Here is a 27380-nt window from a genome sequence, read left to right on the forward strand (position 1 = left end):
CTAATTGGTCCCAAATCATTGATTGTTCCACCAGTGTCACTGACGCATGGAGACACAGATATTTCTCTCTCTCTCTCACACACAACAGATATTTCTCTCTCTCTCTCACACACATGCACACACACACACACACACACACACACACACACACACACACCTATAATCAGGGAGAAGATGTGATTCAGGTAGCTCCACAATGAAGTGCTTTCCTTCTATCTTTTCCTTTATCTATCCTAGGGGAATTATTTGTTTCCTCAGCTTTAGTGGTTCCTTCTAGAAACTGCTTAAGCTTCCCTGTTTGGCCCCTGGTTGGCTCTCTTGCATTTCTGCTGCCAATGTGACATTTACACTTTGAAGTTGACTTGGCACCTTCAAATTCAATGTGTTTAAAGCTAAAAGCACCCAAACAATGTTTCTGGTCTCGGATGCTTCTGGTAAAGGCATCATCATCCTCACGGTCCCCGAAGCTGAAAACCTCAGAGGCGATCTCCATAGGTTTCTTTCACTGGCGCTAGCAATGCTCACTCTTGGTTACGCTGTTTCCTCTTTTTACCACAAGCTCCCACCAGACTCTTAAACTCATCTCTGAAGGTTTTGGCTCTTGCCTTCCATCGACATTTCACACCTCTCTCCCCAACTCTAGCAAGCCAGCATGGCTCCTCCTTTCTATTTAGCTGAATGTCCTTTCCAGGCCTCACAGTTCTCTGATCCAACCAAACTGAACCTCTTGTTCTTTCCGACCCTTCCTGACTACTACGTTTTCATATCTTTGCTACTTCTCCTCCCTCCCCCAACAAGAAAGCTTTTCTTTTTATCTATGTTTATCCTCCTGCCCATGCTTAAACAGCTACATCAAATATACCCTAGGGAATGTGCTAAATGGTCATGCTGAGGGCTTTGGGGGATGGTATGGTCACTGTTATTAATCAATGGCATAGCAAAAGTGTGGAAAGGTTAAGTGAGTGTCATACAGTAGGGGACCCAGGACTGGCTAATCTTTGATTGCAAGTCAGCTTCTAGCTTCTCTTAGGAGGGCTCCTGACTCTGGAAAACAGCAGTTGCTGTTCATCACCCTTTGGGTGTCTAAACTGCTTGTTGCAAGGGCAACTAAGTGGCTTAAGCAATTTCCCGAAAAGACAAATCCGGATTCAGATGCTCAGAACTCCGAGTGAAGTTTCAGGCACTTACCTTGTGTGTTAATAAGTCAAAAAAGGGACCTGCCTCTATTCTACCCATAGGCTCACTCAGCCTCCCCCAAATTGCACAATTTCTTTGAATTGAGGGAGCCCTTGCTAATTGCCTCTTATTGGTCTGTTACAAGATGAAGCACCTGAAAGGAGACAAAGCCCCCCTGTTGGCATTCTCAGTGGGCAGCAGGGGTCTCTGCAGAAACTGCAGCCAGCCTATTCATTTGGAAGGCCAGGACAAGATCCTCCACTATCCAGATCCTTCACATTAAGACCACAGCACTGCATCTTGGGAGATCTTGCCCATTTCTCAAATTGTCTAGGCTTATCTAATAAATCAAAACTACTTATCACTTGGTTTGCTTCAAAGTGATATAAACTCTCCATATTAATTTCATTGTTACTTTTTCCCAGTTGGCTGTGAGGGGGGGGGGAGAGTGAGAAGAGGGCTTTTCATGAACACAACATTCTTGTATTTATAGTCTAAGAAGTCAGGAGGGAGGCAGTAAGTAAGCCTGATAACTGAATTTTCAGTTTAGAATTCCTTGCTCTCCACAGGGCCTTAGCTGCTCAGGCTAGTCCTAGAGCCTCGATTTTGCTCACACTTGTACACAGTTCTAGGAAGGGTTGTTGCCAAAGCCATCATGTGATTTACTGACCCTCCACTGGGACAAGGGGGAACAGATATCACTTTGTGATTTTATTATAAGGAGGCTGGGTTAATATTTCTAGGTGAAACAAGCTACTATACCGAGTTCAAACATCTGAAGAGGGAGGTTAAGAAACCCTGAGTGTGGGCTGTAAGGATTATTCTGTCCTGGGGCTGTACAGACGTCGTCTGAGGCAGGGAGCAGGAGAAGAAAGGACACATTGTGACCCATTTCCAACACCTCCTGTGTGTAGAGGCGGAAGTTCCTTGCCTGCAGAGGGACACGCGCAGAGGAAAAATAGGAGAGTTACAACATGGCACTTACATAAACAACACCAAACCGGCATAAAACATCTAACAAAATTACACAACTTCAAGCTTGGAATTTTTATACAACATAAATATTAGGGTTCAGCCCATTTAATAATGCTATATAAAATCAAGATTTAAGGCAGTAATGTTTCACATAAACTCTGAAAACAACATTTATGCTTCTTATAAAAGCAGAAAATGATTGCATTCTGTGGGCTTTTCAAAATGATGAATATAATTACATGAAGCAACAAAAATGGATTGAATTAAAAATCCACTAGTTTCAATTTAAGTTGGTTAAGGGGGAAAAATGTAGTTTCTGGCCAAGGACTGAGAAAAATTTACAAGTATAAGAAAAAAAAATGTTGTATGCACTGTTATGCAGTTAGGCAGCCTTCTCCTAACATGTGTATGTAGCCCGAGTCACCAATGAAATACGAGCTGTGTCAAACCTGCTAAGTCCAAGAAACCCTTTAATAGTACCTACTGTCACAAGGAGAGCTGCTGTGTTCTTATTTTTTTTCTCCTTGTGAGCCGAGTGCCACTCCCGGAATAATCCAGTGGCTCCCATAGTGTCTTCAGCATCTCTTGCAATTTAGTCTGTATGAGTGTTGGCAGGGTTTCACTGTCTGTGAAGTATGGACTTAAAATCAGCAGCAGCCTAATAGACGGACACTTTTGGAGTTGCTGGCTTACACCTCTGCCTTCGTGTGGCCGGCTTGTAACTCTTCCTCTTATGAAAAGAGAACAGTGCCGTGACTCTCTCGTGCTCTGTGCTCTGTGTTCATGTTGTGATGGGAGGGACAGGAATGGTGAGCAAAGGCAAACCAAACCAAACCAAACCAAACCAAACCAACCCCATCCCTGAATTCAGTGTGTTGTTAGGTTGTATTAAACCACCAGACAGAGCCTAAAACAGTTTTACTCTTCCCATGCCAACAGTTTCCCTTGACATTCTGACTTATAGAGGACGGGTCTGCATATTTTCATTTAAATAATGATTTTATTAATAACAGACATGAAATCAGTTGACCATTGTTTTAAACCCCATGATTATTCTTTTGCTCTTAAATAATTGGTGTATCTAACTATACTGCTGTTTGGTTATGCATGCATGTATGTACACATTCTCATATCTCATGCTGTCCTGAAACTGAATCTTGGCATCTTTCAGGGTAGGCTAGAGGGTCTTCCCTTGCTTGGTCAGAGTACCCTATAGTGGGAGTCTGGAAACTTTGGAAGAGGTTGATATGAAGGAACAAGGGGAAAAGTGCCAGAGCACGGCCTGGGTCGAGCTGTAGGCATTAAATCCAAAACATGCGTGTACAGGCAGAGTGGTACTTAAATAAACGACAATAAACATACGTAGATATATACGCCTCTTGAGTAAGTTTTATGATACGACTCAGTTTCCATGAACCATAAAAAGTAGATAAAATGGTAAAGCCCAGTACCTGGTGTGGAGGTATATTGATGTGCTTCAGGAGAGCCTTCACTGCCATCTGGAGCTCATAGAAGAACAATTGCATGGGGCAGTCAGCATTATGATCCACACTTTCCATAGATTCGGAGCCAGAAAGCTTTTGGATCCACTCCCACTCCTCTCTGTATGTTGAGTCAAGTTAAAATTAGAAATATAAGAAAAGTCCAGAATCCAGCTCAGAACTTTCTTGGTGTGTAGGTCCAGAACCTGAACAGTCACTTCTCGGTGGTTAAAAAAAAAAAATCACTATTTATGGAACTTGAACCTTTTGTTATCTAGATGGAGTTCAAACGGGCTGTTTCTGAGTTCAGCTTAGCTCACCTATTGAAGCACCTGTCCCTCTGAACAATAGGCCTGCAGGCTTGTGTGGATCAGCTTTTGAGACTGAAAGCTGTCAGGTGTTTGTAGTCACTTCCTGACTGTCCTTATTTTCCTACCTCTGCGGGTCTCTGCTAGTTCTAAGAGCCCACGTTTTACCACAGGGGCATCTACTGGTTAATTCTACAGTTGGCTAACCACAGGACTCCGATCCAACTCAGGCAACAAACCACATGGCACATTTCAGCCCTGGCCTGTTGTAATCATGGGGACTATTTTGGTTTCCTTCCCTTTCCAAAAGCTTGAGGAGAATCACAAACAGGAACACCAGACAATTCCAATAAAAGGAACCAGGGGACACACATCACTGCTTCCTTCCTCCTCCCAAACCCAGTCATCTGTGTCTTCATTCTGCATGCTCTATAGTTCTTCCTAATGAACTTTTCCAAATGTCAAGCAGAAGGGAAGGGGAAAGAATAGAGGTGGGAGGAAAGAACATCTGGCTGGTCCCCCAAAAGCCACTCTTCAAAAGGGGCGTGAAAAGATCAAGGTAAATGCCTCTTGGGCAACATTGTTTCCACAGGTAATTTGCACAATTTTCTAAACACGCTCAGTTGGCCCAGTTTCTCCCTCTAGCTGCACAGGGAGCAGTAATGGGCTCTCAAGAGCAGGCTAGCGAGCAAAGGAAAGCCCTCCTCTTCATGGTGGAAGGTTCTCACCAAAGGTCCATCACAACCTGGGCTCCAGTCTCTGGGTCAGAAAACCAAATTGACTATGCTGGAGGAGGTTCATTAAAAAAAAAAAAGAAAGAAAAAAAGGCAAGAGAAACAAACAAGTCAATCAACCACCCCCCACCACTCTCTTACTGCCTTAGAAAAGTTTCTGTTTTTAAGAGATCTGTTTCATTTCAAGTCTCATACTGGACAAGACTATGGAAAAATCTATCATTTGTTCCAATAAGAAAGCGAGAGAGAGAGAGAGAGAGAGAAAAAAAAAATCAAACTTAAGTCTTATTGCAATTTGGGCATACTTTTAGCTTCACAAATAATGGAAATCCTTGAGAGCCTACTTGGGAATGGTTTTCCTTTTCTCATCACTGATACACAACTAGACGAGAGGCTTATGATTAGCCTAATATATGCTAAAACGAGGTCTGGAACCAAATTAGAAAATCACCAGTAAGAGCCTCACTGTCGCTAACTAGTCAGTGTGGGCTCTGAAGATGGCGGGATGGATGGACCCTGCGGAAGGAAGGCTGGCACAGTCTTTGTACTAGTGAATCTTGGGACCTCGGAAAGGGAGAATCTCTCGATATAATTACTAAAGGATGGTGACTAAGACTTTGCGATGCAAATCCAGACACGGATGAAAATGACCATTGTCCAGTCAACTCACAAACAAGCCTTGCAGTCTTCTGGAAAAGACTCTGAAGCTACCAAATGTTGATGGTGGAAATGACCACCAGAGGGCAGACTTAAGGCCCTGGTGCAATTGATGAGTGAAGGAAGGGAGTGAGTGGTCAGGGAGTACTCAGGGACTCCCTCATCTCTCCCACCTCAACTGTCTTCTTCGTTGTCCCTGGCAGTGCTCATGCAACCCTGTGAGGCCCTGTAGTTACTGAAGTCTAGCCACTGTAGACACCAAATTTCAAAGGGCCAAATTTTGTTTTTGTTAAGCAAGTCAATACTCGTAAAGAACTTGAGAGTCAAGTTTGCATTCTTTGATGCCTAAGGAAATCTGGAGACCTTTTCCTTTTATTATGTGTTCCTCCTTTTTCTTTATTTTCATGTTGAACACAATTCAGTTCATTACAGTAGATGAATGAGAGCCCTGCTATTAGGGTCAGTTATAAAGTTGAGCCAGATTACCAAGACGAGGCAACTGTCCCAAAACTAACAAAGTAATTCACCAAATGCCAAACCATAGAGGAAATTTCTGAGTGTTTAGGCCTTGATACTTCTGTTCTTCCCTAGAGAACTGTCAGACATGGAGGAAACATATAAAGCCCTAAAGGCAGAGAGAGCGAGAGAGTTAGGAGTAGGTAGAATGAAATGGGTGGGGCTCCTTCAGATCAGATAGAAGCATTAGCATCACCAGATACCATCCTTCTCAGCGATATTAGAAACAAAGATCAAGAAGGGCATAACTGTTTCCAATGAAGAGGAAAGATACTGGGAACAGCAGTATGCAAATACAAGTCTTTGTTCGTAAACGGGTGGAGCATCCGTGGTTGCACCCTGAGTGGGGCAAGAAGGGACAGTGAAGGTGCAATGCCTCCTTTTAGTGCCTTTGCTCCTCCCAGTTGACCGTATCCAGTTGACTCCATCCTGCTGCGGAGCATCTCTCCAGGGACACTACACTGGTAGATAGAGAGCACTTGACTGTGAGCACACGAGACCAAAGAAAAAGTCCCAACTCTGGACCACTTACTTGGAGATGTTGCTGTTCTCACGGATCTTCACGTGGCAGAGAATGTTGGGTAACTTTTGGGTTACAAGCACTTTGATCTGATCCACAGAACTGCATAGCTTTAGGTATCCTAGATAGAGCCCAGGAGAGAGACGCTGATGACTCCTCTTGTGGTAGGAGAGGAGATCCTGCAAGGCAGAGTGAGAAAATAGGAAAGTGTACGGTCATCCTGCAGGGCTCTCAAAACCTGTTCTTCAAGGTGGGCCTGTTGTGAGTGACTGACTCCAGACAACCCTCCAGCAACACCGAGAGTAGAGGAAAGTTGTTGAGGTTACAGCCTGTTTCAGGTGCAGGAAAATGACTTCTCCGAGTCAGGTAATCAGTCTTTAATATATATTTTAAATGTTCACTCTTCTCAGATTTCTGTGCCAAGGGTAAGTTTGTGGGTTATGATAAGGAATAGGGTGCTTCTGGGGGAGGCAGATAATAAAGAAGGATAGAGTTCACAGTATCTGTTCTTGGGGAGGGGGCTTATAGTTTAGCTGTGGAAAAATAAACATTTGTCTGCATAAATGCTGGTAAAATACATTATTTTTAACATTAGGATAATTAAGGTAGAAAAGTTCACTTTAAAGAAAATGATTTAAAATAGAATACAAGTAGTAAGCAGTGAAAAAAGTATCACTCTTTATTTCAAAAATTAAAAAAAAACATAGCACTAAGTGGTTCATTTAATTTTTAAAAACCATTAATAGTTATGTTGCATTTGTAATTACACAATAATGCTAAGAGTGAAGAAAGAATGAGCTGACCATTGGTTCATTTGGATTAGCATTTTAGACCCCATTGTATGGTAGCTCATGACACTTTTCATATTTGACTTAGAAAACAAGTTTAACAAAGGTATTCAAAGTCTTCCCATCCTTTTCCTGAGACCTTTAAAATGTTGATATACAAGTAATGTCCTTATGAAGAGCTGGTTCATTTTATGTTCTTCACCCATTCACTGTTTTATCATGTCTGGATTCTCAATGGTCAATGACTTTGCATTGACCATGACTTTGATTGAGTCTCCTTATTAATAAGCTTCAAAAACTTTTCTTCTTTTTTTTTTTTTTTACAAGGTCAAAACACTACATGATTTTATGTTGAATTTGTATTATGCTGTCATGTGAAAATGCCCCACAAGCTGAATGGAGCTGTTAATATGCTAGGGTATGCCAAGTTAAGGGCAGTGATATGGCTGAATGGGATTTTGGTTGCTGTGATCAGTTCTCAGGGGCTTTTGTGGGTTCTGACTTTTACCTCTCTGCGTGGCTGCAGAAACTCAGATGACAGACAACTAATATTCTCCCCTGCCCCACTCCTTGTGTGGGTAGACTCATCTACTACCTAAGCCTTTGGACAGCAGGGTTTGGGGAAAAAAAGTGAAAAGTGATGAGTGGGTTAACTGATTAGAGGGGAAGGTTTCTGTAGGCTGCATTTAACCTGGCTTTCAGAAAGCATGGAGTAGGTAAGAGGATATTCAAAATTCGCCACCACAAAAAAATAGTAAGTAAATGAGATGATAGATATGCTAATCAGCCCGATTTAATTATTTCACATTGCATGCACATGTGAAAGCATCACTCTGTACTCAGTTAATGGTTATAATTATGGCTTTTCAATTAAAAACAATGTTAAGAAAGACGAATTAAATTTTTAGAAGAGTAAAATCAAGGGAACCAACTTTTACCACTAAATGTGAAGAGGACAAGAATTAAAATGGAAACAGACACCTGAACCTGTACATAAATCTTTATGGAAGAGGAAGGATTGAAGCGTCCTGGACAGATTCTCCCTGAAGCAACGACTCCTCCTCGGTCGGGTTCACTGTCTTCAGTGTGCTCCACATCATACCCTCTGTCCTGTCCATCACCCGCAGGGTGCTCTGCCCAAAAAGGAGCACCCAGGCCTTAGGTAAACAGACTGCGATGCCTCCTCCAAGGAGGCCAAGAAAGGCAGGAGAGTGAGCAGACCCATTACACAGGGCCGACTTCAGTTTTGTAAATGGAGGCGCTAAATGAACTTGGCGGAGACATTTTTCCTTTTCTGCTTTTCCTTTTGCACAGCCGGGAGTTAAGCCCAGATCCTCACACATCCTCAAGTGCGCTGACACAGAACCACAGCCAGTCCCTTTGTCTTTTTCAACCAGACAATGAAATTAGTGAGAAGGCTGTTTTTCTTTTAATTGTTTGTGCCAGGAATATTTGTGTGTGAATTAGTATACGATGTGCAGATCAGATCTCTAAGACAGAATAACAGAACAGGGACAAGTTAAGAACTGAGAGACAGGCATATCAGGATATTCACAAAAACAAAGTCTAAAATAATGTCCAAAAGGCACTTGGCAAAAAAAAAAAATAGAGGAAACATAATATGATCAAGAAAAATTATTATGAATTGTAGGGATGCGTGAGCCTGAATTTAGCAGTGTTTCCCCCAAGTCTCTTCCAGACAGATCGTAGGCAAGTAGTTGAATAGAAGAGGTTTGGCCAAGGTTATTGTTCTGGGAAATGAATAACATCAAAGGATGATAAATGATTAATGTGAGAAGGGAAAATAGAAGTATTCCAATCAGCAGAGTCTGATGATCTGTACCCTAGGGGTACAGGCAGATGTGGCTATAGACCCACACGCCGTCACCTTTGAGACCTCATGGAGAATGGAAAAGGTCCCTAACGACAAGGAAAGGGCAAATATGCCCATCTTTGCAACAGAAGCAGGGACAACACAGGATGTTGCTGGTAATTAAAGACCTTCAAATTATTGATCTTTGGGGGAAAATGAGAAAGAACCACCACAAAATCAATTTTCACCTAACCAGGCAATCCCGAGGCACCAGAGAGGAGTCGGTATGGATTTATGAAGAGAAAGTCACTTTTCATTTCCGATAGCAACAAAATAGGGATCTACAGAGCAGGGTGAAGCCTCCAATGGAATCCGTTCCATGGGAAAATGGGGGAAAAAAGCGGATTCTTGACCATATTGCTTTAACAAGCCAGATAACTGGGTTGAATGCTTGCGGATAATGAAGATGGTATGGGAACAGCAGACAGATTGAGTGATAGCCCAGTAGGGAGTGGTCCCAAGGGCCAGTGTTTTCAGCTCATTTATTGACATTCTGGACAAAGCAAATCAAGAATGTGTGTATCAAATTTGTGGGTCCAAAATTTGGTGTGGTTTGGATTTTCTGGAAAATAGCAGCGAAGCTATGAATGCCCCAGTGCATTGGAAAAATAAGCCTATCATAATTAGGGTTGAAATGTAATAAGAACATGTGCTTGTAAAGACCCAAACGCTAGGGTACAAATATAGGATGGGTAAGGGTGTTAGAGAAAAACATGTGAGGGTCGGAACCGACCACAGGTCAAATGTGAGTTAGGAACATACTGTGGTTACATAAAAACCAACACCACTTTGGGACGGGGAAATTCACTCTTTCGTTCAATTTTTAAAAAGAATGTTCCTGAGCGCTTACTATGTATTTTGTGTCTTTACATAGTCATTTATCCTTTATTAGTCAGAATGTTTTTGGAGCCTGAAAAATGAATGGGAAGAGAAAGCTGTCTCATTCACATAATCTGAAGCACCAAGAAAGGCCTCTAAGACCAAGCTGAGCGCCGATCACCTGATTTAACCTCTAACCTGCATTCCCAGGCTCTGCCTTCCATCTACCCCTGTCCTTTTGTGTCCCCTGTCTCTAGACACAAGGAGTTGCTTTTTCTTCCCCAGCATGGACCCACTTGCTTACAGCCTCCTGCTTGTGTTTCTGGGGTGAGAGTGGAACCTCAGGCTGGGGCATGTGAAGGGAGCCCACCAGCACTGAACTGTATCCTCTGCCTTCTCTCTTGTGTTTCTATCTTCATGCACACAGGAAGGGGGCACCAGATTTCATTACAGATGGCTGTGAGCCACTATGTGGTTGCTGGGAATTGAACTCAAGACCTTCGGAAGAGCAGCCAGTGCTTTTAGCCACTGAACTATCTCTCCAGCCCCCAGAGCAATCCAGTCAGACTCTCGCTTTCAGTTTTTCGAGACAGGATTCTCTGTGTAGCCCTGGCTGTCCTGGAACTTGCTCTGTAGACCAGGCTAGCCTCGAACTACTTGTGTTTCTAGATATGGGCTTGGTAACTTGCCGAGGCTCGCTTTGAACTCACTGTAACCCAGACTGGTCTCAAACTTGGGATCCTCCTGCCTCAGGCACAGGAGCCTTTTACTACCAGGTCTAGTTCTTTTACAAAGCACCTACATACATGCCAGGGATTACGCTAGGTTGTTCATGAACAGATTTATCTTTTCCTTTGTAAAACTTACATTCCAGTGCAAGGGAGAAAGCTCTGAGCCGGTTTTTCTAATCAGCTTAATAAGGTCCATATGAAGATTGTGTGAGGCCAGTGTGAAACTCAAGGGAGCTGAGGCTGCTCTCCCAGCTCCTGTCTAGTCTCTTCTGTGTGTTCTCTCATTTAATGCTTCCCTCTCCCCCTTCTCTGGCTGTTTTTTTTTTTTTCTCCATCTGATAAACTTAGCTTCCCCTCATAGCTCAGCCCAATGCCCCCTCTTCTGCAATGCCTGATATTTCCAGGCAGAATTAATGGCTGCTTTGTGTGTGCTCCCATAGTACACTGTTTGTCCTGCTATCAGGCTCTGGTTTAATTCTGCCTTGTATTACCGCGATTTGTTTACAAGTCTGTCTCCCTCCCTTGACTGAACTCCTTGAGAGCAAGGGCCTTGACTTACTCATTTGATTTTCTTATAGCACCTAAAAGAGAGCCTGCCACCTTGTTGATGTTGCAAAAACATGTCTGGGAAAGGTAAGGAGGTGTGGGTGAGGTCTGGGCCTGGGTCTTGCTGATATGGGGTCTGAGAATCTTCCACTCAGTCTACCCTCACTGGTCAGTTATCTTCAGAGCCTGCTAAAGGAATAATAAGGCAGCTGCTTTGCCAGTAACCACAGGAGGGCTTTTTTGTTTTTTGTTTTTGCTGTTGTTGTTTTATTTGTTTGTTTGTTTTTCTGGGTAAAGCATAGAGAAACCAGTTGTGTCACAAAGGAGGGGCTGGTGGTCACTGTGGGCCCAGGACTAATTAGACCAGAAAGTATTTAAATTTTCTAAATTGTTTTATGGCTTTAAAAAAAAAAAAGGAGAATTTTATCCTAAATTCCACATTTCCAACTGTTTTTGAAAAGTGGAAAATGTTTTGACCGTGGAACTATGTTCGCGCACCACAGTGGGCCGGGGTTGACTGGGGGCTGCCCTCTTCCTATGGAAGGATGACTGTAGATTACTGTAGTCTCTATTACTCCTGCCACTTCTTCCTTTAAACTGAGGCGTAACTCATAAATTTCATCTTCATAGAGCATTCGACTCATTGGTGCTTAGCATACTGACAAGGTTGTATAGCTGCCAGTCCTAACATCCAGACCTTTTCAATGACTCTAGAAAGAAGCCTCACATTCATTACTCACAATTCTCCAATCTTTCTTCCTTGCACCCAGGCAATCTGTCTCGTTGTCCTTGCTCATTATTGACATAGCATATGAACAGAGTCACATAAGCCGTGATATTTTCTTTCTGGCTTCTTTTGCTTCATGTGGTGTTCTCAGGCTCATCTAGGCCGCAACATGGATTATACTATGCTCACGTACACGGCTGAATAATTTCCCACGACATGGCTGCACCCTGTTTTGTTCACCCGTTTACTAGCTATTAGAGATTGGAGATTGTTTATATCCTTTGGTGCTTATAAAGGTTTATATCCACATGGGTGAACTCAGTTGTTTCTTACTTCCATCTCAGTTAATTCTTTTCCAGTAATAGTTCTGGTTCCTTTTGGATAATTGTATTAAATGGGGGAGGGGGTGCTGGTGTAGTAGGAACGTACAGGTAAGACAACAGAGAAGGCAGAAGAGGTAATATGCACTGGCCATCTAGTTGTGACAAGAAAGGCCTAAAGAAAGGGAACAGAAGGCAAAGGTGGGCAAGTTTTCTTAGGGCAGCCTTTGGAGAAAGGAGAGAGAGTGCATATAGCAACGCAGCAGAACAGGAAGGGCTCCGGCTAGGGGTGTGGGTATTCCATCTTCCTCTCATTTTTTGGGTAATCAAGGTACACTATATCCTTGATATGTATATCTTTATATCTGGCCTGGACACAGAATTATCTAGCCTCAGTGGCTTTTCATGAGACTTGATGCTAATATAGATGTGTCAGTTCTGAGTATATAGTACACATGTATGAGGTTAATGGTCTTAGACAACTTCACATGCAAGATATGCAGTCCCTGAAGGTCACAGAGTAAGCACCACCTCAGAGCAGCCTTCTTGTTGGATATACCCGCACTGCCAATCAGTTTGCTCAGCGGGACTCTAACTTGTTCATAACACTTCTTTTATTTCCCAAGCAAACAAGAGGATCTCCCAGATATATGAGAGAAGGCCATTTTGGAAAGCCTGAGACTTGAGAACGTTGGGAATTTGAGGGGTTGGATGTTGGAGTTTCCTAGGGTCTCCAGAGATGAATAGATTCGTTGTGGGGTAAGATTTTGTTGAAGCCCTCACCTGTTTTGAATATCCAGTTGTGAATCATACAATTTTCATACAGAGTTTCTTACTTGTTATGAAAATGTAAGTGAGGTGATAAAATGCCTCAAGGGATGACCAGCCAGGATCAGAGGTCTCCCCAGGAAGTTGGAAGAGTTGGATTAAAAGTGACCTGAGTGGAGACGTAATAAAAATGGTGATCATTTACTGTGTTCATTACTGTCCTGATGCTTACATGCTATTTCCTCTCATTGTCATCAGACTCCTGTGAGGAGGACATTTTTTTTTCCCTCAGAAAAGGAGACAAAGGGTTGAAGAATAATTCCCTCTGGCCACATAGCTGAAGGGATGGAATTGGAATGTTATTCAGTCACCCTCATTTTGAAAGGATACCGACAATGTGTTGTGAAGCGCCAGGAAGAAGTCAAGACCTCCTCTGGGATGCCTTATGTCCCTTGCTTCTGTGGGAGAGGAGAGTGTGTCTTGTCACTGGGACATATCCAGCCATCTTTGGACCACTAAGGTCTAGCTCAACCTTCATGTTGAGTTAGTAAAGACAACTCCTGATAGAATTTTGTCTCCAGTCTTCAGAGTTTGGCTACCCACCCTAAGAGCCTTACTCTCCATTTCCTGTCCAGCATAAGACCTGCATGGGAGGTGGGAGAGAAAAGGTGGGGGGAGGAGAAGGGAGAGGGGGTGGGTAGGAATGACATCAAGCAGGAATGCGCCAGTCAGCGGGGGTGAATTTTCCACTTGGATCTGTGTGGAAACCTGATCCAGCCTCTATTTTTGGTCTCCTTCTCTAACAACCTTTCACCAGATTGGAATTTTTCTGCACCTGTAACACATTTTTAATGTAATAAGTCTAGGAGAAACCAGGTATTATATCATGCTGGGGCCTGTGTTTCTAGAAGCAAAGGTAGGCCAGACCCCAGTTTATCCCTATGGGGGATTAGTGTATTAGTCACCCTGTAAAAACTAAATTTATTATGATTTCTTAAATGTTTCTTTTAGCACTTGCTTATAAAAGGCGAAGAGAGGAGCCATGAGTGTGTCTGTGTTCCCTGCTCCCACTCTCTTCTCACATGCACATACATTCTGTCAATTTCCTATGAACCTAAATTTTACAAAATCAAATCCAGAGCTATTGGTCTTGACCATTCCGATTACCTTTGCCGTGTTGGGCTTTGTCCTCGTTTGGACCAGGGCAAGCAGTGACTGGGCTCATTCTTGCATTAGACACCCCTTGGGAATGAAAGGGAGCAAGCCATTTAAGGCGAACATGGATCACTAGTGTGGCTGAGGTTGGGATTTGTCTGTGGGGAACAGGGCTCTTCCTCGTACAGAAGGGACTCATTGCGGACCTACTCCCATGGTTGCTCAGTGCAGATGTTTTTCCACCAGCTTTTCTACATAATCGGTGAATTCTATATAACACACACACACACACACACACACACACACACACACACACACACACACAAGAAAGACAATGAAGCAGCTTGAAGTTCATGTCAGATATGAAACTATGAGCCACTGCCATGTCACCTATTAATCTGTGAGCCCCTGGGACAGCCAGGCCTGTGTCTGGTCCTGCCATCTAGCCCAGGTCTGCGTATGAGTTGCTCCAGTTTGAATTTTGGTGGTTGCTGGAAGCTCTCATCTCCCATCATTCACTAAAAACACTAAGTGAGTATTTACTCTCAAGTCTCCTCCTCCTACCGCAGGGTATGACTGACAGCTGAAAGAAGCCTCCCTGCGTCGGATGAGCTGAGCTGAACTCTCAGTTTTGGCACTCTGTTGTTGTTGTGTCTAGGGCCACACTCTGGCTTGTAGCGCCCGAGGCTAAAGTAATTTCTGGTCCTTTTTTTCAGAAAAAGAAGAGAGGGCTGGTGAGATGGCTGAGTAGGTGAAGGTGTTTGCCTTCAAGCCTCATGACCTGAGTGGGATCCAAGGACCAAAAGGTAGAAAGAGAGCTGGTCCTTGTAAGTTGTCCTTTGACCTCCCCGAGTACAACATGGCACACTCCCTCTCTCTAATAAAGAAATGCTACCCCCCAAGAAGAGTATAAACTTTCAAATGTTAATTGATGGAGTGCCAGAGGCTCTGAAAAGGGGCTTGTGCAAATGAAGGACTAAGTGGGGCCAAAGCTTCATGAGTCTCACCCAGTTAACCCTTGTGTGCTACCCTGTGTCCCTTAACCTCTTTGAGCCTTGATGATCTCATTCCTAAAATGGGTTTAATTGTGCCCTGCTGTCTTAAGAGAGTTTTATGGAGAACAAGCAAGAATAAATATGTAGGTGTGATCCCTGTTCTGTCACACTCCATTCTGGCATTGAGCTAATGCTTGTCACAGCCTCTGCAGATTCCCTGCTTGACTGACTCAGTTCTTCTCGCTGGCTCATTGGTGTTAAGGTTTGACTCTGAATCCTAGGTTTGAATCCTTAGCTTCACATTTTGATTTCTTATTCCCCGGACTGGTAGAATCTTGGAGGGCAATGGGACCTTCAGGAGGTAGGACCCTGCCTGGAGGAAGTAGCTCGCTACCAGAGGGTCTTTGGAGGTTGTTAGCCTCACCTAACCCCTAGTACTGGCCCCCCGATAGCTTCCTGATCTGTGACAATGTGAAGAGCTGTCGCTTCAGGCTCCTTCCCGAATGGCTGAGCCATTGTGCTATGCCTTTCTTATTGTGATGGACTGTAATGCTCCGAGCCTCTGAGCCAAAATAACCCTGCCCCCTTATGTTATTTCTCTGGTCGTGTTGACGTGAAAGTGATCAGTGTAGTTGTCAGGGACCCTTATGACTGTTTGATCAGCTCTATATTTGGACAGAGATCGATGCAAGTGAGCCACGGCATCGCCTCTACACGTGGAGTGCGAACAGTGGCTCATCTCAGGACTCTGCTGCATCACCATTTACGTGAATAGCTCTTGGTATACATTGTACTGGAGCTGCCATAAATGTATCAGAACAGAATCAGAACTATCAGGGCACCGAAGAAAATCCTACATACCTGGATGGTTATTAGCAAGATATCTAAGGCTGTTGGCTCCTCAGGTGTTGACAGAGACTTCCTCTGGCTTTGCAGCTTTGATATCTGCATCCACTTGCCATTAAAAAAGGAATAAAGCATCTCCACTTCCCTGATGGTGACGATGAGGATGTTGCCATGGCGATCTTTAATGGGCTCATAGTAGAGTCTTCCCAAGTTGTGTGTTCCAAGTAAATTCTAGAAAGCAACAGGTTACTGGTAGCTCAGTTGTAAAACAGAGCAACAAAACCACAACAAAAGACACTGAACAACTGCTGGATTTCTGAGGGGCTGTTTGCTTTTTCTCAGGCTTAGACCTAGCCTAGGTGGCATTGCAGAAATGTGCTTAGCAGAGAGCTCAAAGAAAGGTCTCCACTGTGAGCCTGCAAAGATTATAGCAAGAGGCACAGACGCTATGTTTTTTTAAGCAAATTCAATATCTGTAAATATCTTTTGCCCACATAGGCACACCAACACATAAACCTCAGTGACCAGCACTTGAAGAGAATCCCAGATGTTTTAAAGAAAAATGTCTGATATTTCAAGTATGCTACTTGTGGAGTTTTCAAGAGATCTCCAGTAAGCGAGTTATGAGGTGGGGTTGTTTAAAATGAAGAAGTGAATTGACAATGTCGCGCATTGTGCAGAGGGCCCCAGATGATTGCGCAGTACCTGCAAGGTTCTCTAATCGGGACTGGCCTGCTTGGACTTATCTGCATCTCCACGTGTTCTGCCTATTGAAAGTTTGTTGAAATTTGTTACAAACTCTGTCAACAGAGTCGGACAATACTTTTAGGAAAGTAGGAAGAGAAGGATGCTACATAAAATTTGAAGAAGCCAAGGCCTGGATTATTAGAATAAATAAGAACTGTATAAATATGAAGGGGCTGAAGCTCTTTAGCCAAAAGTACTAGATGATTAGGATGGAACCCCATAAAAACCATCACAGAGTTCCTAGTTGGTGTGTGTGTGTGTGTGTATGTGTGTGTGTGTGTGTGTGTGTATGTGTGTGTGTGTGTGTGTGTGTGTGTGTGTATGTGTGTGTGTGTGTGTGTGTGTGTGTTGGGTGAACTCACATGAATGATGATGTGATGATGTGTTAGTGTGAGAGCTGATGTAGAACTGGAATTTGTAAAAATGACAATATTGACCTAAAATAAATGACCCAGCTGGCCATTTTTCAAATCTCCTACAATGGACTGTTCCCTCATAGACAGGAACTGTGTCTTAGGCCTTCTATTTTTCCTCATGAAGACCAGATACAGAATGAGTAAGGAAGTTTCATAAGTAATTACTGACAAAATTCATTTGGTAAGATTAATTTTTTAAATGGCCCCATCATTCTGATTTTTCTTCTATAACAAGTTACTTATAAATCAGTAAAAAAAAAAAAAAGCCAGTTTGGTGAGATTTTTAGTCTGTAACTATGTAGCACTATAGTTTTATATAAATATCTGGTTGTGTGAGCAGGGTTGTGCTGGTGAACTACCATGCCAAAACAAAACAAAAAAGGTCAAGGAGTGGGTGGTTGGTCTAGAGTAAGTGACAGCCTCCATAGGGTAGTCCACCCCAAGCTACCTTGGGTGTGACAATAAGCCTTCAAAGTGTCTGGATATTTAACAGTTGGGTTTCCAAGCTAGTAATGAGTTGGTTTTAGCACAGCACAGCTATTAAGACTTTGCTCACACAGGTGCTGCGTTTCAGGGCTGGCCACCATTCATGAACTATTCTGCTGTTGACTCTCTCTGGTTCTGAGTGTCACTGTTTTAAATGAAAGGTCCTTATGGGTTTAGGCATCACTTTGGCTAATCCTTACTTACCTCAGAGCGTTCAGGGGACTAAATCAAGCAACACATGAAAAACGTGTTTCACTAACTCTCAGGCCTGCTCCCCTGTTGAATATGGGATTTTTGCAAATCTGCTGTAATTAGGATCTCTTCTTGGTCTCCAATTATATTCTTTAGATCCAGCCTACTTCCACATTCTCTGGAAAGACATATCTAATTCTGTTATGGCTTGAATATGGAATACCCCTCACCCCCAACAGGCTCGTTTGAGAGGTGATTGAATCATGAAGGCTCCAATCTAACCAATGGATTCCGAAAACTGATAGGTTTGTAATTTGATGGTGTTACTGGAGGTAATGAAAACTAGAAAATGAGGCCTGTGTAGGGGAAGAAGATCTCTGAAAGTATGCCTTTGAAGGGTATGTCATGTCCCTAGCCTCTCATGGTTTTTGTGCTTTTTGGTCACTCGGAGTTAGGCAGCTCCCTCCCTCCCCCCTGGCACATGAACACTGTCATGATATTTTGTCTTGCCTCAGGCACCAAGAAGCAGAACAGCTGAACTGGGCAGAGACCTCTGAAATTGTGAGACACAAGGGTGGTCTTTCCCTCTTTAAGTTGTTCCTTTCAGGTATGTCAGAGTGATAAAAGAGTTGTTCACATTATCTCAAGTAGAGTCCACCATCCTCTTTTTGTTTTTTTTCTACCATCCTGCGTACAAAGCTCTTAGTATGTGTCTCACTGCATTGCATGTAACTGAAGCACCTGTCCAGAGTCATGGCTCCTTGCTTTCTGTGTCACTAGGTCCTCTGCACAGCACATAGGAAGAACTCAGTAGAAGTTGAATTAGCACTGGCTGATAAACACTCTTATTTACACAATACCTAGGATGAGATTCTGCCACGTGTCAGACATTAAAGTCATGATGATGGCCAGGACAGACAGTCTTTAAGCTTGGGTTCTCATAGAGTAAGCAGGCCACGAGGGCCACCGCTCCAGTCTGAGACAAGTATTTCATTTACACAATAGAATACTACTCAGCCATTAAAAACAAGGAAATCATGAACTTTGCAGGCAAGTGGTGGGAACCAGAAAGGATCATCCTGAGTGAGGTATCCCAGAAGCAGAAAGATACACATGGTATATACTCACTTATAAGCGGATATTAGACGTATAATATAGGATAATCATACTAAAATCTGTACACCTAAAGAAACTAAGCAAGAAGGAGGCCCTGGGTAAGATGCTCAATCCTCAATCAGAGAGGCAAATGGGATAGACATTGGAAGAAGGTGGAAACAAGGAACAAGACAGGAGCCTACCACAGAGGGCCTCTGAAAGACTCTACCCAGCAGGATATTAAAGCAGATGCTGAGACTCATAGCCAAATTTTGGGCAGAGTGCAGGGAATCTTATGAAAGAAAGGTCTGGAAGGGTCTGGAGCTCTACAAGGAGAACAACAGAACCAAAAAAATCTGGGCCCAGGGGTCTTTTCTGAGACTGATACTTCAACCAAGGACCATTCATGGAAATAACCCAGAGTCCCTGCACAGATGTAGGCCATGGCAGCTCAGTCTCCAAATGGGCTGCCTAGTAAGGGGAACAGGAGCTGTCTCTGACATGAATTTAGTGGCTGGCTCTTTGATCATCTTCCTCTGAGTGGGGGTGGGGCAGCCTTACCAGGCCACAGAGGAAGACTATGAAAGACAGTTCTGAAGAGACCTGACAGGCTAGGGTCAGATGAAAGGGGAAGAGGACCACCCCCTATCAGTGGACTGGGGAAGGGACATAGGAGGAGATGAGGGAGGGAGGGCAGAATTGGGAGGAGATGAGGGTGGGAGCTACAGCTGGGATACAAAGTAAATAAATTGTAATAAGTTAAAAAATTATATTAAAAATAAAGATAGGAGAGAAGAGATGAGGTTCAGAGCATTTGCGGAGGAGCAAGCCTTTGGATGGAAGGACAAGACTATACAAACTATTGGAAAAGGGGAGAAGAAAGACAATGAGGCAATCATGTGTTCTGAATGAAGGCTTCAGGTACCTAATTATGAACTCAGAGAAAGGCTTCATGAGGAAGCGTAAACATTAAGCTGAGAACTAAAGGGTATGCAGGAATCAGCAAGGCAGAGAGGTAACAAGGAGAAAGGATTCTAAGCAGAATATGGCATGCAAGTTAGCAGAAGAGACTGAGAGAGACAGACCAGAAAGTGTGAGAAATTCAGGAGAGGGTGGCACTATGGAAGCCTAAGAATGTGTAAATCCAAGTGTCCATCGGATTTAGTGATGCTGAAGACATGGGCAGGAATGGAGAGAAGCTTCATGTGAAGGCCTGTCACACAATCTGGGGGTTCTCTTAAAGAGTGCAAAACTAGGTGTAAAAGTGAATGTTTATTTAGAACAAGAAAAGAAATCCTCACTCTCCCTTTCCTCCTCCTGCCAATACTGGAATTTTGGTCCCTCTTTCTGCCTGAAATTTCTTTAGGGTGTTTCTCAGAAATGCCACTTGATTTTAGTCCCACCTTCCCTGGTCCCCACAAAAACCCTGGAACTCCCACACTTGAAGCCCCATCATGCAGATGAGGGGTCCTCCAGCCCAGCTTTCTAGTGCTGTCTGCTCTGATGACTGGGGTCCTGACAGTGCAGGTTTTATGTGCATGGTACTACAGCTGATGGGGGAAAGTGGAGGTTGGTGGAGGAGAATACAAGTAATTCTTTCAAGAAACTTAGTGTGGGGAATGAAAAATGATTGTTTGGTAGCTCAAGGAGTATGTGAGGGCACTTTAAACATGAGGATAATTTGAAGCTGAATTTTTTTTTTTTTTAAGATTTATTCTGTGCAGCTTGGTCATCATGTGGGTCCCCTAACAACTGAAATGTGGGGGGCTGTCTCTGACTCTGTTGCCTGCTTTTGGATCCCTATCCTCTAGATGGACTGCCTTGTCTGGCCTCAGTGGGAGAGGATGCTCTTAGTTCTGCCAGGATGGGTTGGTACCCCAGGGGGTTTCTTCCCTTATCTCAGGAAAAGGGAAGGAGAAATGGGGAGGTGAAATGAGGGTGAAACTGGGAGGAGAGGAAGGAAAGGGGCTGCGATCAGGGTGTAAAGTAAATAAATTAATTAATTAATGAGAAAAGATTTATTCTTTATCATTGTTACTGCATATCCGTGTCTGTGTGAGGATTTGCACACATGAATGCAGTGCCCCTGGGAGGCAGAGGTTATGTATCCACCTGCAGCTGGAGTTACAGGCGATTAGGGGCCACCTGATGTAGGTTTAGGGCACAAACTCAGGACCTCTACAATAGTCGTTAGGTGCTCCTCATCACCTAGCCATCTCTACAGTCTGAGACGAGTATTTTAAAATGAAGACAGGAGAGATGAGATTCAGAGCACGCAAGGAGGAGAGAGTCTTTCGTGGGGAAGACAAGGATAAGGCCGTATAAACTGTAGGAACAGGGGAGGAAAAAAAGAGGTGAGTATCTCGGCAGGTTTTGAAAATTTGGTGGTGGAAAACCACTCCCATCTCTTAAGAGAATTAGTGAGATCCTCACCTGTTGTCAGGACAGAGAGTGTGGAGAATGGGAAGGAACATGGGAGAATGAAGAACGCATTTTAAATAGTTCTTTACGGCTCAAGAAAGCAAGTTACGACAGAAATACAGAGAGGTCGCTAGATAGCGTTCCAGGTGAGAATTGTGGCTGTGTGCATAGTATAAATATATACTAATGTATATATTTATATATAGTATCAGTATAAAAATATACTGATACTAAGTATAAATACATACATGATATAAACATATCATGCATGATATGTTTCTTTTCAGAAATCTGGGTGAAACCACTTTAGTATAGATGTGTTGGAGTGGTCTGGGCTTATTTATTTATTTTTTTTCAAGAGAAAAATCTAGACTATCTTCAAAGAGTGATTGTGATGTACCAAGAAATCTCAGCTTGACAAAGAGGGAAATAGTCTCAAAAGATGGTGGGATCGGAAGTTTGGAGTGGGGAGTGAGGAAATCCAAGAGTGTTGTGGTAGGGGTTAGGCAGGGTCACACTGGCCACCATGGAATCTCTCAGCATCTGACTATACTGGCTAGCAACAGCCTGTTCTTCCCAGGTTGCTGAAAGCATTTGGAAGTGTTCGAAGAAGACTCCAATACACTAAGGTCCATCTATGTTCAGGCAGACCTCAGATGTACAGTGAAGGGCTAGTGAAGAGGCCAAGCCTCTTGGAAACATTCTTTATCTTAAAGATAAAAACAGTTGGGAAGACGATGGCATAGTCCCACCAAGTGGGTGACTTAGTGATGAAAGGGGGTGCTCTGAGTTTAGCCCCGACGTCATGGCATGGGTCCAAGAACTTTTCTGTAAGTCATAAGAGGGGATTCTCAATGGAGAATGAGCTGTAGTGAAGAACACTACTCAAGTCTGTGAAGCCACTGGGGAAATGGAGCAGTTAAGGTCTATGCAGTGGAGTGTAGCAAGGGGGACAAATGTAGCTTGTCCCGGCGGCATGGTAGTTGTTATGAGGTTACAGGGTTGAGTTGTTATGATTGCCAGGATTCAAAAGGAGAAATTCTTGCAATCGTAGGTGAGGGTGGAGCTGGAGGATTTTTAGGAACTCTTTTGCATACCATGGTTGGTGTGGGCCGGCTAGCCAAATACGGCTTACTAAATTTCTCGAGATTTTAAGAGACAGCTTTGTAAGTATATTTACATCACTGACAGAGGCTCAAGGTTCTCTTAAGGCCCCCGGCTTCATATACAAGTATAGGCTTTTCAGAAACAGCACATCAGGAAGCTGCCCTAAACCCCTGCTGCTCACTGATCCCTTCCATACACTCCAACAGAACAGCATGGGTCCTTCAGTGATCCGGTCAAAGTCCCCTTGTTCTACAGGCGATGAAAACGAGACCTTGAAGAAAACCCAAGTTGACTGATTAGTATCAGATGGAGAAATCTTTGTTTAGGATTCCATACCAAAGCCCACCATGACTAGACGCATAGCTCAACTTGTCCAGGAAGCCTTCCTGTGGCCAGAGATCTGGAAGAGCTCTCTTCCTTTTAGGAAGGATTGGTGACCGAGCTCTTCAAGTCTGAAGGTTCTTCTCAGAGCTTAGGCCTGGTCCCTCACCTGTAGCTGGGCTGTGGCAGCGAGCATCTTCTGCCGAGTCTGCAGCACCGTGGATGAGGACATAGAGATGGGCACGCTTTGCCTTAGCCACCTGATGTCTTCCCACATACAAGACAGCTGCAAAAGAAGTCACGAGTCATATCATCATCTGAGCCAGTGAATGATTTAGGTTGTGGCATCAAAGCAAAGCATGGAGAAGGAAACCTGACCCCCCGCCCCGATATTTGCTCTCCAGTCCATTTTCAGATACACACGAAACAACTTTTTGATCTCTGTCCAATTGGAAAAAGATCTGAATGCTAATGAAACAGTCAGATCTACATTCGAGTCATTGCCAAATGATCCCATAACTCTGAACAGTGGAGACACAATCTGACAGGATGCACGCTTCTTTGCTTTGAAAATGTAGTGGAGACACTACTTTGGCCTTTGAAAAAATGGCATGGGACATGCCGGGTCTGTAAGGGATCTTTGAGATAATTTACTCCCATCCCCAAACTTTGATCGTGAGAGACCCCTCAAGTAAAGCTTCAGAGATTTATGTGTGTTAACCCTGGTGCAAAGTAGAGAAAAAATAAAATAAAATGAGAACTCAGTGTACCTTCGTGAACCAGAGAAAATCTTGTGTAATAGCGCTGGTGTGAGAGTCATCTATTTCAACAATTGGTATTTGATCTTCATTGGTGACTAACATATTGTCTTTATAATAAAATATAACGGCTATGTAGAGTCCTCTACAAAGAAAAAGAGAAAGATAAAAGAAATCTTCAACTGTTTGCTTTACCAAACTTGAGTCTTAGGAAATTATATATTATATAACTACTAATATATATAACTACATCTATATGTATTTAATCAAATATATTATTGTTATATAACAGAGTTAAATCTATGTAATATAATTAAATATATAGATATAAAATTAGTTTTAGACATGTTGCAAGCTGAGTTGAAAACACACCTAGAAATATTTTTGCTATGTATCACAAATTTACTGGTTAGAACTTAGAGACTGAACTCTTGCCCACATTCTCAGGAAAATTCATTTCTTTAATAAAAACATGTAACTTCCACTTCATTTCCACTTAGAACTCTAGCTAGTTCATTCCTGAGTCATTAAGACTTACTAGACAAAGCGTTTAGAACCCACTAGAACCCACCGTTTCAAGGTCTTCACAAACTTGTTTGAGGAATGGAATAGATGCTTTAGGCTTCTTGATACTGACTGCTTGCGGCCCGTGGTTTGCAACTTTGAACTTTCTAGAACATAGAAAGAATATATTGTGCAAATTCCATCTAACAAATCAACAGTCCTGATTTTTATTCCCACCTCCTGGCCTTCCCTGTCCCTGTGGTGTCACTTACTAATTTCATACAGGGGGTCCAGCTTAATGTTTCTTCAAAACACTTGTATTTAGTGAGATAGCAGCTCCTATGGCTGGAATTGGAAATGGCCCTAATAGACTCATGTTTTGAATATTTGGTTTCTAGTCAGTGAAATTGTTGGTGGTGTTGGTGTTTTGGAGGCGTTGGGGAGTGAGGCCTGGCTGGTGGAGGTAGGTTACAGGCCCTTGGGGGTCTCTTGCCCATTCTGCTATTTTAGCTTTCCATTCCCCAAAGAGTGAATGATAATAGCTGCTCTGCTATTATGCCTCTTATGCTAATTTGCCTCCATGATATGAGCACTTCACCATGCCCTTCCCACCCATGGTGTGAAACTGGAAGACAAAACAAATTCTTCTTCCTCTAAGTAGTTTTCTGCCTGGTGCTGTGAAAAATCTTAGTATACCCCAGTAGCTGACTCAATCGAAGAACAGCTCTTCACAGTGTTGTAGGTGAGCAATATTTATAACTGCGGGAAACCACTTAAGGTCTCTTGTTTACACTCTCAGGGTAAGTGCTTTATTATCAAGTAAGATGAAAAGAAATGGAGCCAATTCCTCCCCCCCCCACCTTCGCCAGCTGGCTCTTTAATATTCACCAATTCTCAAGGCTCCCAAAGTTACCCTTGTTACTTTATATGTCCAATTAAATTTGTCCCTTATAGGATTAATGTGAACACCTTACAGAAGATCTGGAGAGTAGAAAAACAGATAACAAAAGGAACAAATTTCCTCAACTCATCCCACCACTTCCTATAACTACAATTATTAGCATTCTAGGGCAGTCTCTTCAAGTATGTATGCTTACTTATGAGAATGCCTGTAACGCCCGGAGAGTCCAGCCTAAACTGATATATCTACATCACAGCTCCTGCTTGGGGAACATCACAGGAGATGGGGCAGAAAAGCTGTGAGAGCCAGAATAGTAGGGAGTCTGTTGCAAAACAATCTATCTTAGAAATGGCTGCATAGACAAAAAGGGAACAAGGGCAACATCAATGAACACGCTAACATGGAAAAGGGGAAATTTCTTGAGGTACCACCCCTAGAGATGTTGACTATTGGGAGAAGAATAATTAGCTTTGGCCAGGGATTAGTCTCCATATTCATTGTCCAGTGCAGAGTGGCCAGCCTTAAAATAGTATATCACCATGAAAATGGATTCAACAGGTTGTATTTGTATATATTTGTGCATACATGTGCATATAAACATACCTATATGTAAGTATGCAACTAATAATCAAGGAGGGGAACATGGAAAGAATTCAAGAAAGGATAACAGAGAGGGGCTAGAGGGAGGGGGAAAGTGATATAATTCTATTTCACTAAAAACATTTAAAAATAGGAAGAAAACAACAACAAAAAATACCTGTAAGGAAATGTCTAAATATAACCTTCACTGTTTAGATGAAGGAACTTGGACTGAGAAATAAAATGGATTACCCCAAAAAGCAAAGCCAGAACCCAAAGAGACCGAATAAGTCATTTTGGGGAAGCTGCTTGTGTGTGATGCCCTGTAGGTATGTGTGTGACTATTGTCCACATTTCCTCTCCTGTTTATAACTGGGAGCTTTCCCTGAGAGCTGTATTAAAAACCCCAGACATCTGGGAACAGTCTTGGCAAAGGATGCTCCACGGAGCCAGGCAAGACTATCCCTACTGTCACCTAGTCTGGTCTACTACTGAAGGGAAGCCGAGGCCATTGGTGTCATCACTGAGCTTTGGTAGGCATGTTCCTGGGGATGAGAACAGAAACCCTATCAGCGCTCTTAAGACAGAGAAGCCTGGGTGGATGAGCCACGATTGAGGTCCACTCTGTGGGCTTCTGTGTGTAATCCTACAGGAGTCATTGGCTACACGTGTCTCTTCATCAGCTTCAATGTTGCGCTAGTAGTGCTTGCTGCTGGCAGAAAAAAGGTAAAAAAAAAAAAAAAGAATTTCTGTTTGTTATTTGAACATGAGTTTGGCTGTTGGAGAATGATGCTGCTGTTTCAGGCTGGGAGTCAGCGTGGTGGTTGCCGCTCACTCTGAACCTTACTAACCTCAGCACAGGATTGAAGGAAGTGGTTTCTATAAGGGCAAATCGATGGGGCAGAAGACAACAGCAGGTGAGGTTTGGTAGCAGAAAGCAGGTAGACAGATGGACTTAACTTGAGAAAGATGATGCCTAAACCCCGGTGGACCATGAAGAAGTAAGGTGGTTCGTTCCACAAGCTCAGTGGCTGCTAATGGGGAGAGGAACCACATATGCAGCTAAAACCAGGAGTTTGTGAAATCTGTTTAAAACCAGACTTCTAGATCTCTTCCTCTACTGCACAGCTAGACAAAGACCCCTCTCCTACCCTAGGTGAAAGTCAGTGGCTTATTCTCTGGGAAGGAAAACAAACAGGCAAAAAAAAAAAAAAAAAAAAAAAAATCAATGGACCACAAAAGTGAAGCCTCTGAGGTTGGAGACAGGGAAACCTCAGGGACAATTGGAAATGGGATGATGGGATGACTGTGGTGATGCTACTAGCTATTAAAACTGGTAGATTAAATGAAAGTTTTCATGTATAATATTTACCCATTATGTTCTCAGAACACACATACTGGAAGTTATACTTTCCAGGCAGGATCATGGAAGAAATCTGTCCGGAGGAGAATTTCACCAGAGAATACACCCACAGATTATGACACTGGTGATTTCCCAATGAAAACATGACATCAGTTCACTGGACAATGAAGCCTGTGAATAAAGTTTCTTGTCCATGTCCCTGGTGGCTATTGATCTCTCTTCTTTTATATCTAAGCAAACACGGAAGGCTCATTAGGCTGTTAAGAAAATGTACCCACCAGGAAACACAAAGGCCAAAACCAGCGAAAAGAGCAAGTCTGAAGGGAGACTGTGTTGAGGAAGTACAAAATGGAGCTTGTCATTAACATTCTGGGAGACAAGATGCTGAACTCATGTAATGACAGGGATTACTTATTTTTTAATAGTAGAACAAAGGAGCATTGAGAATTAAAAATGTTATCCGAAGCTTAAAAATCCAACAGAAGTCTTAGAAAATGAAGATACACACACACACACACACACACACACACACACACACACACACACACACACACA

General features: G+C 43.0%; 1 protein-coding gene across 1 annotated transcript in view; it reads right to left on the bottom strand.

Annotated features, from left to right (window-relative positions):
* Positions 1-27380, bottom strand: part of Ankfn1 (ankyrin repeat and fibronectin type III domain containing 1) — a 138605-nt gene that overhangs the window by 30361 nt on the left and 80864 nt on the right. Inside the window, exons 8-14 of the mRNA XM_055620387.1 lie at positions 24050-24149; positions 23491-23623; positions 22890-23006; positions 15951-16166; positions 6380-6546; positions 3603-3753; positions 1939-2107 (exon numbers count right to left, since the gene is read on the bottom strand). Coding sequence (XP_055476362.1) covers positions 1939-2107; positions 3603-3753; positions 6380-6546; positions 15951-16166; positions 22890-23006; positions 23491-23623; positions 24050-24149 — 1053 coding nt within the window. The remainder of the gene's footprint in view (positions 1-1938; positions 2108-3602; positions 3754-6379; positions 6547-15950; positions 16167-22889; positions 23007-23490; positions 23624-24049; positions 24150-27380) is intronic.

Source organism: Psammomys obesus, unplaced genomic scaffold, assembly GCF_907164565.1.
Source record: "Psammomys obesus unplaced genomic scaffold, mPsaObe1.curated_primary_1811, whole genome shotgun sequence".
NCBI lineage: Eukaryota > Metazoa > Chordata > Mammalia > Rodentia > Muridae > Psammomys > Psammomys obesus.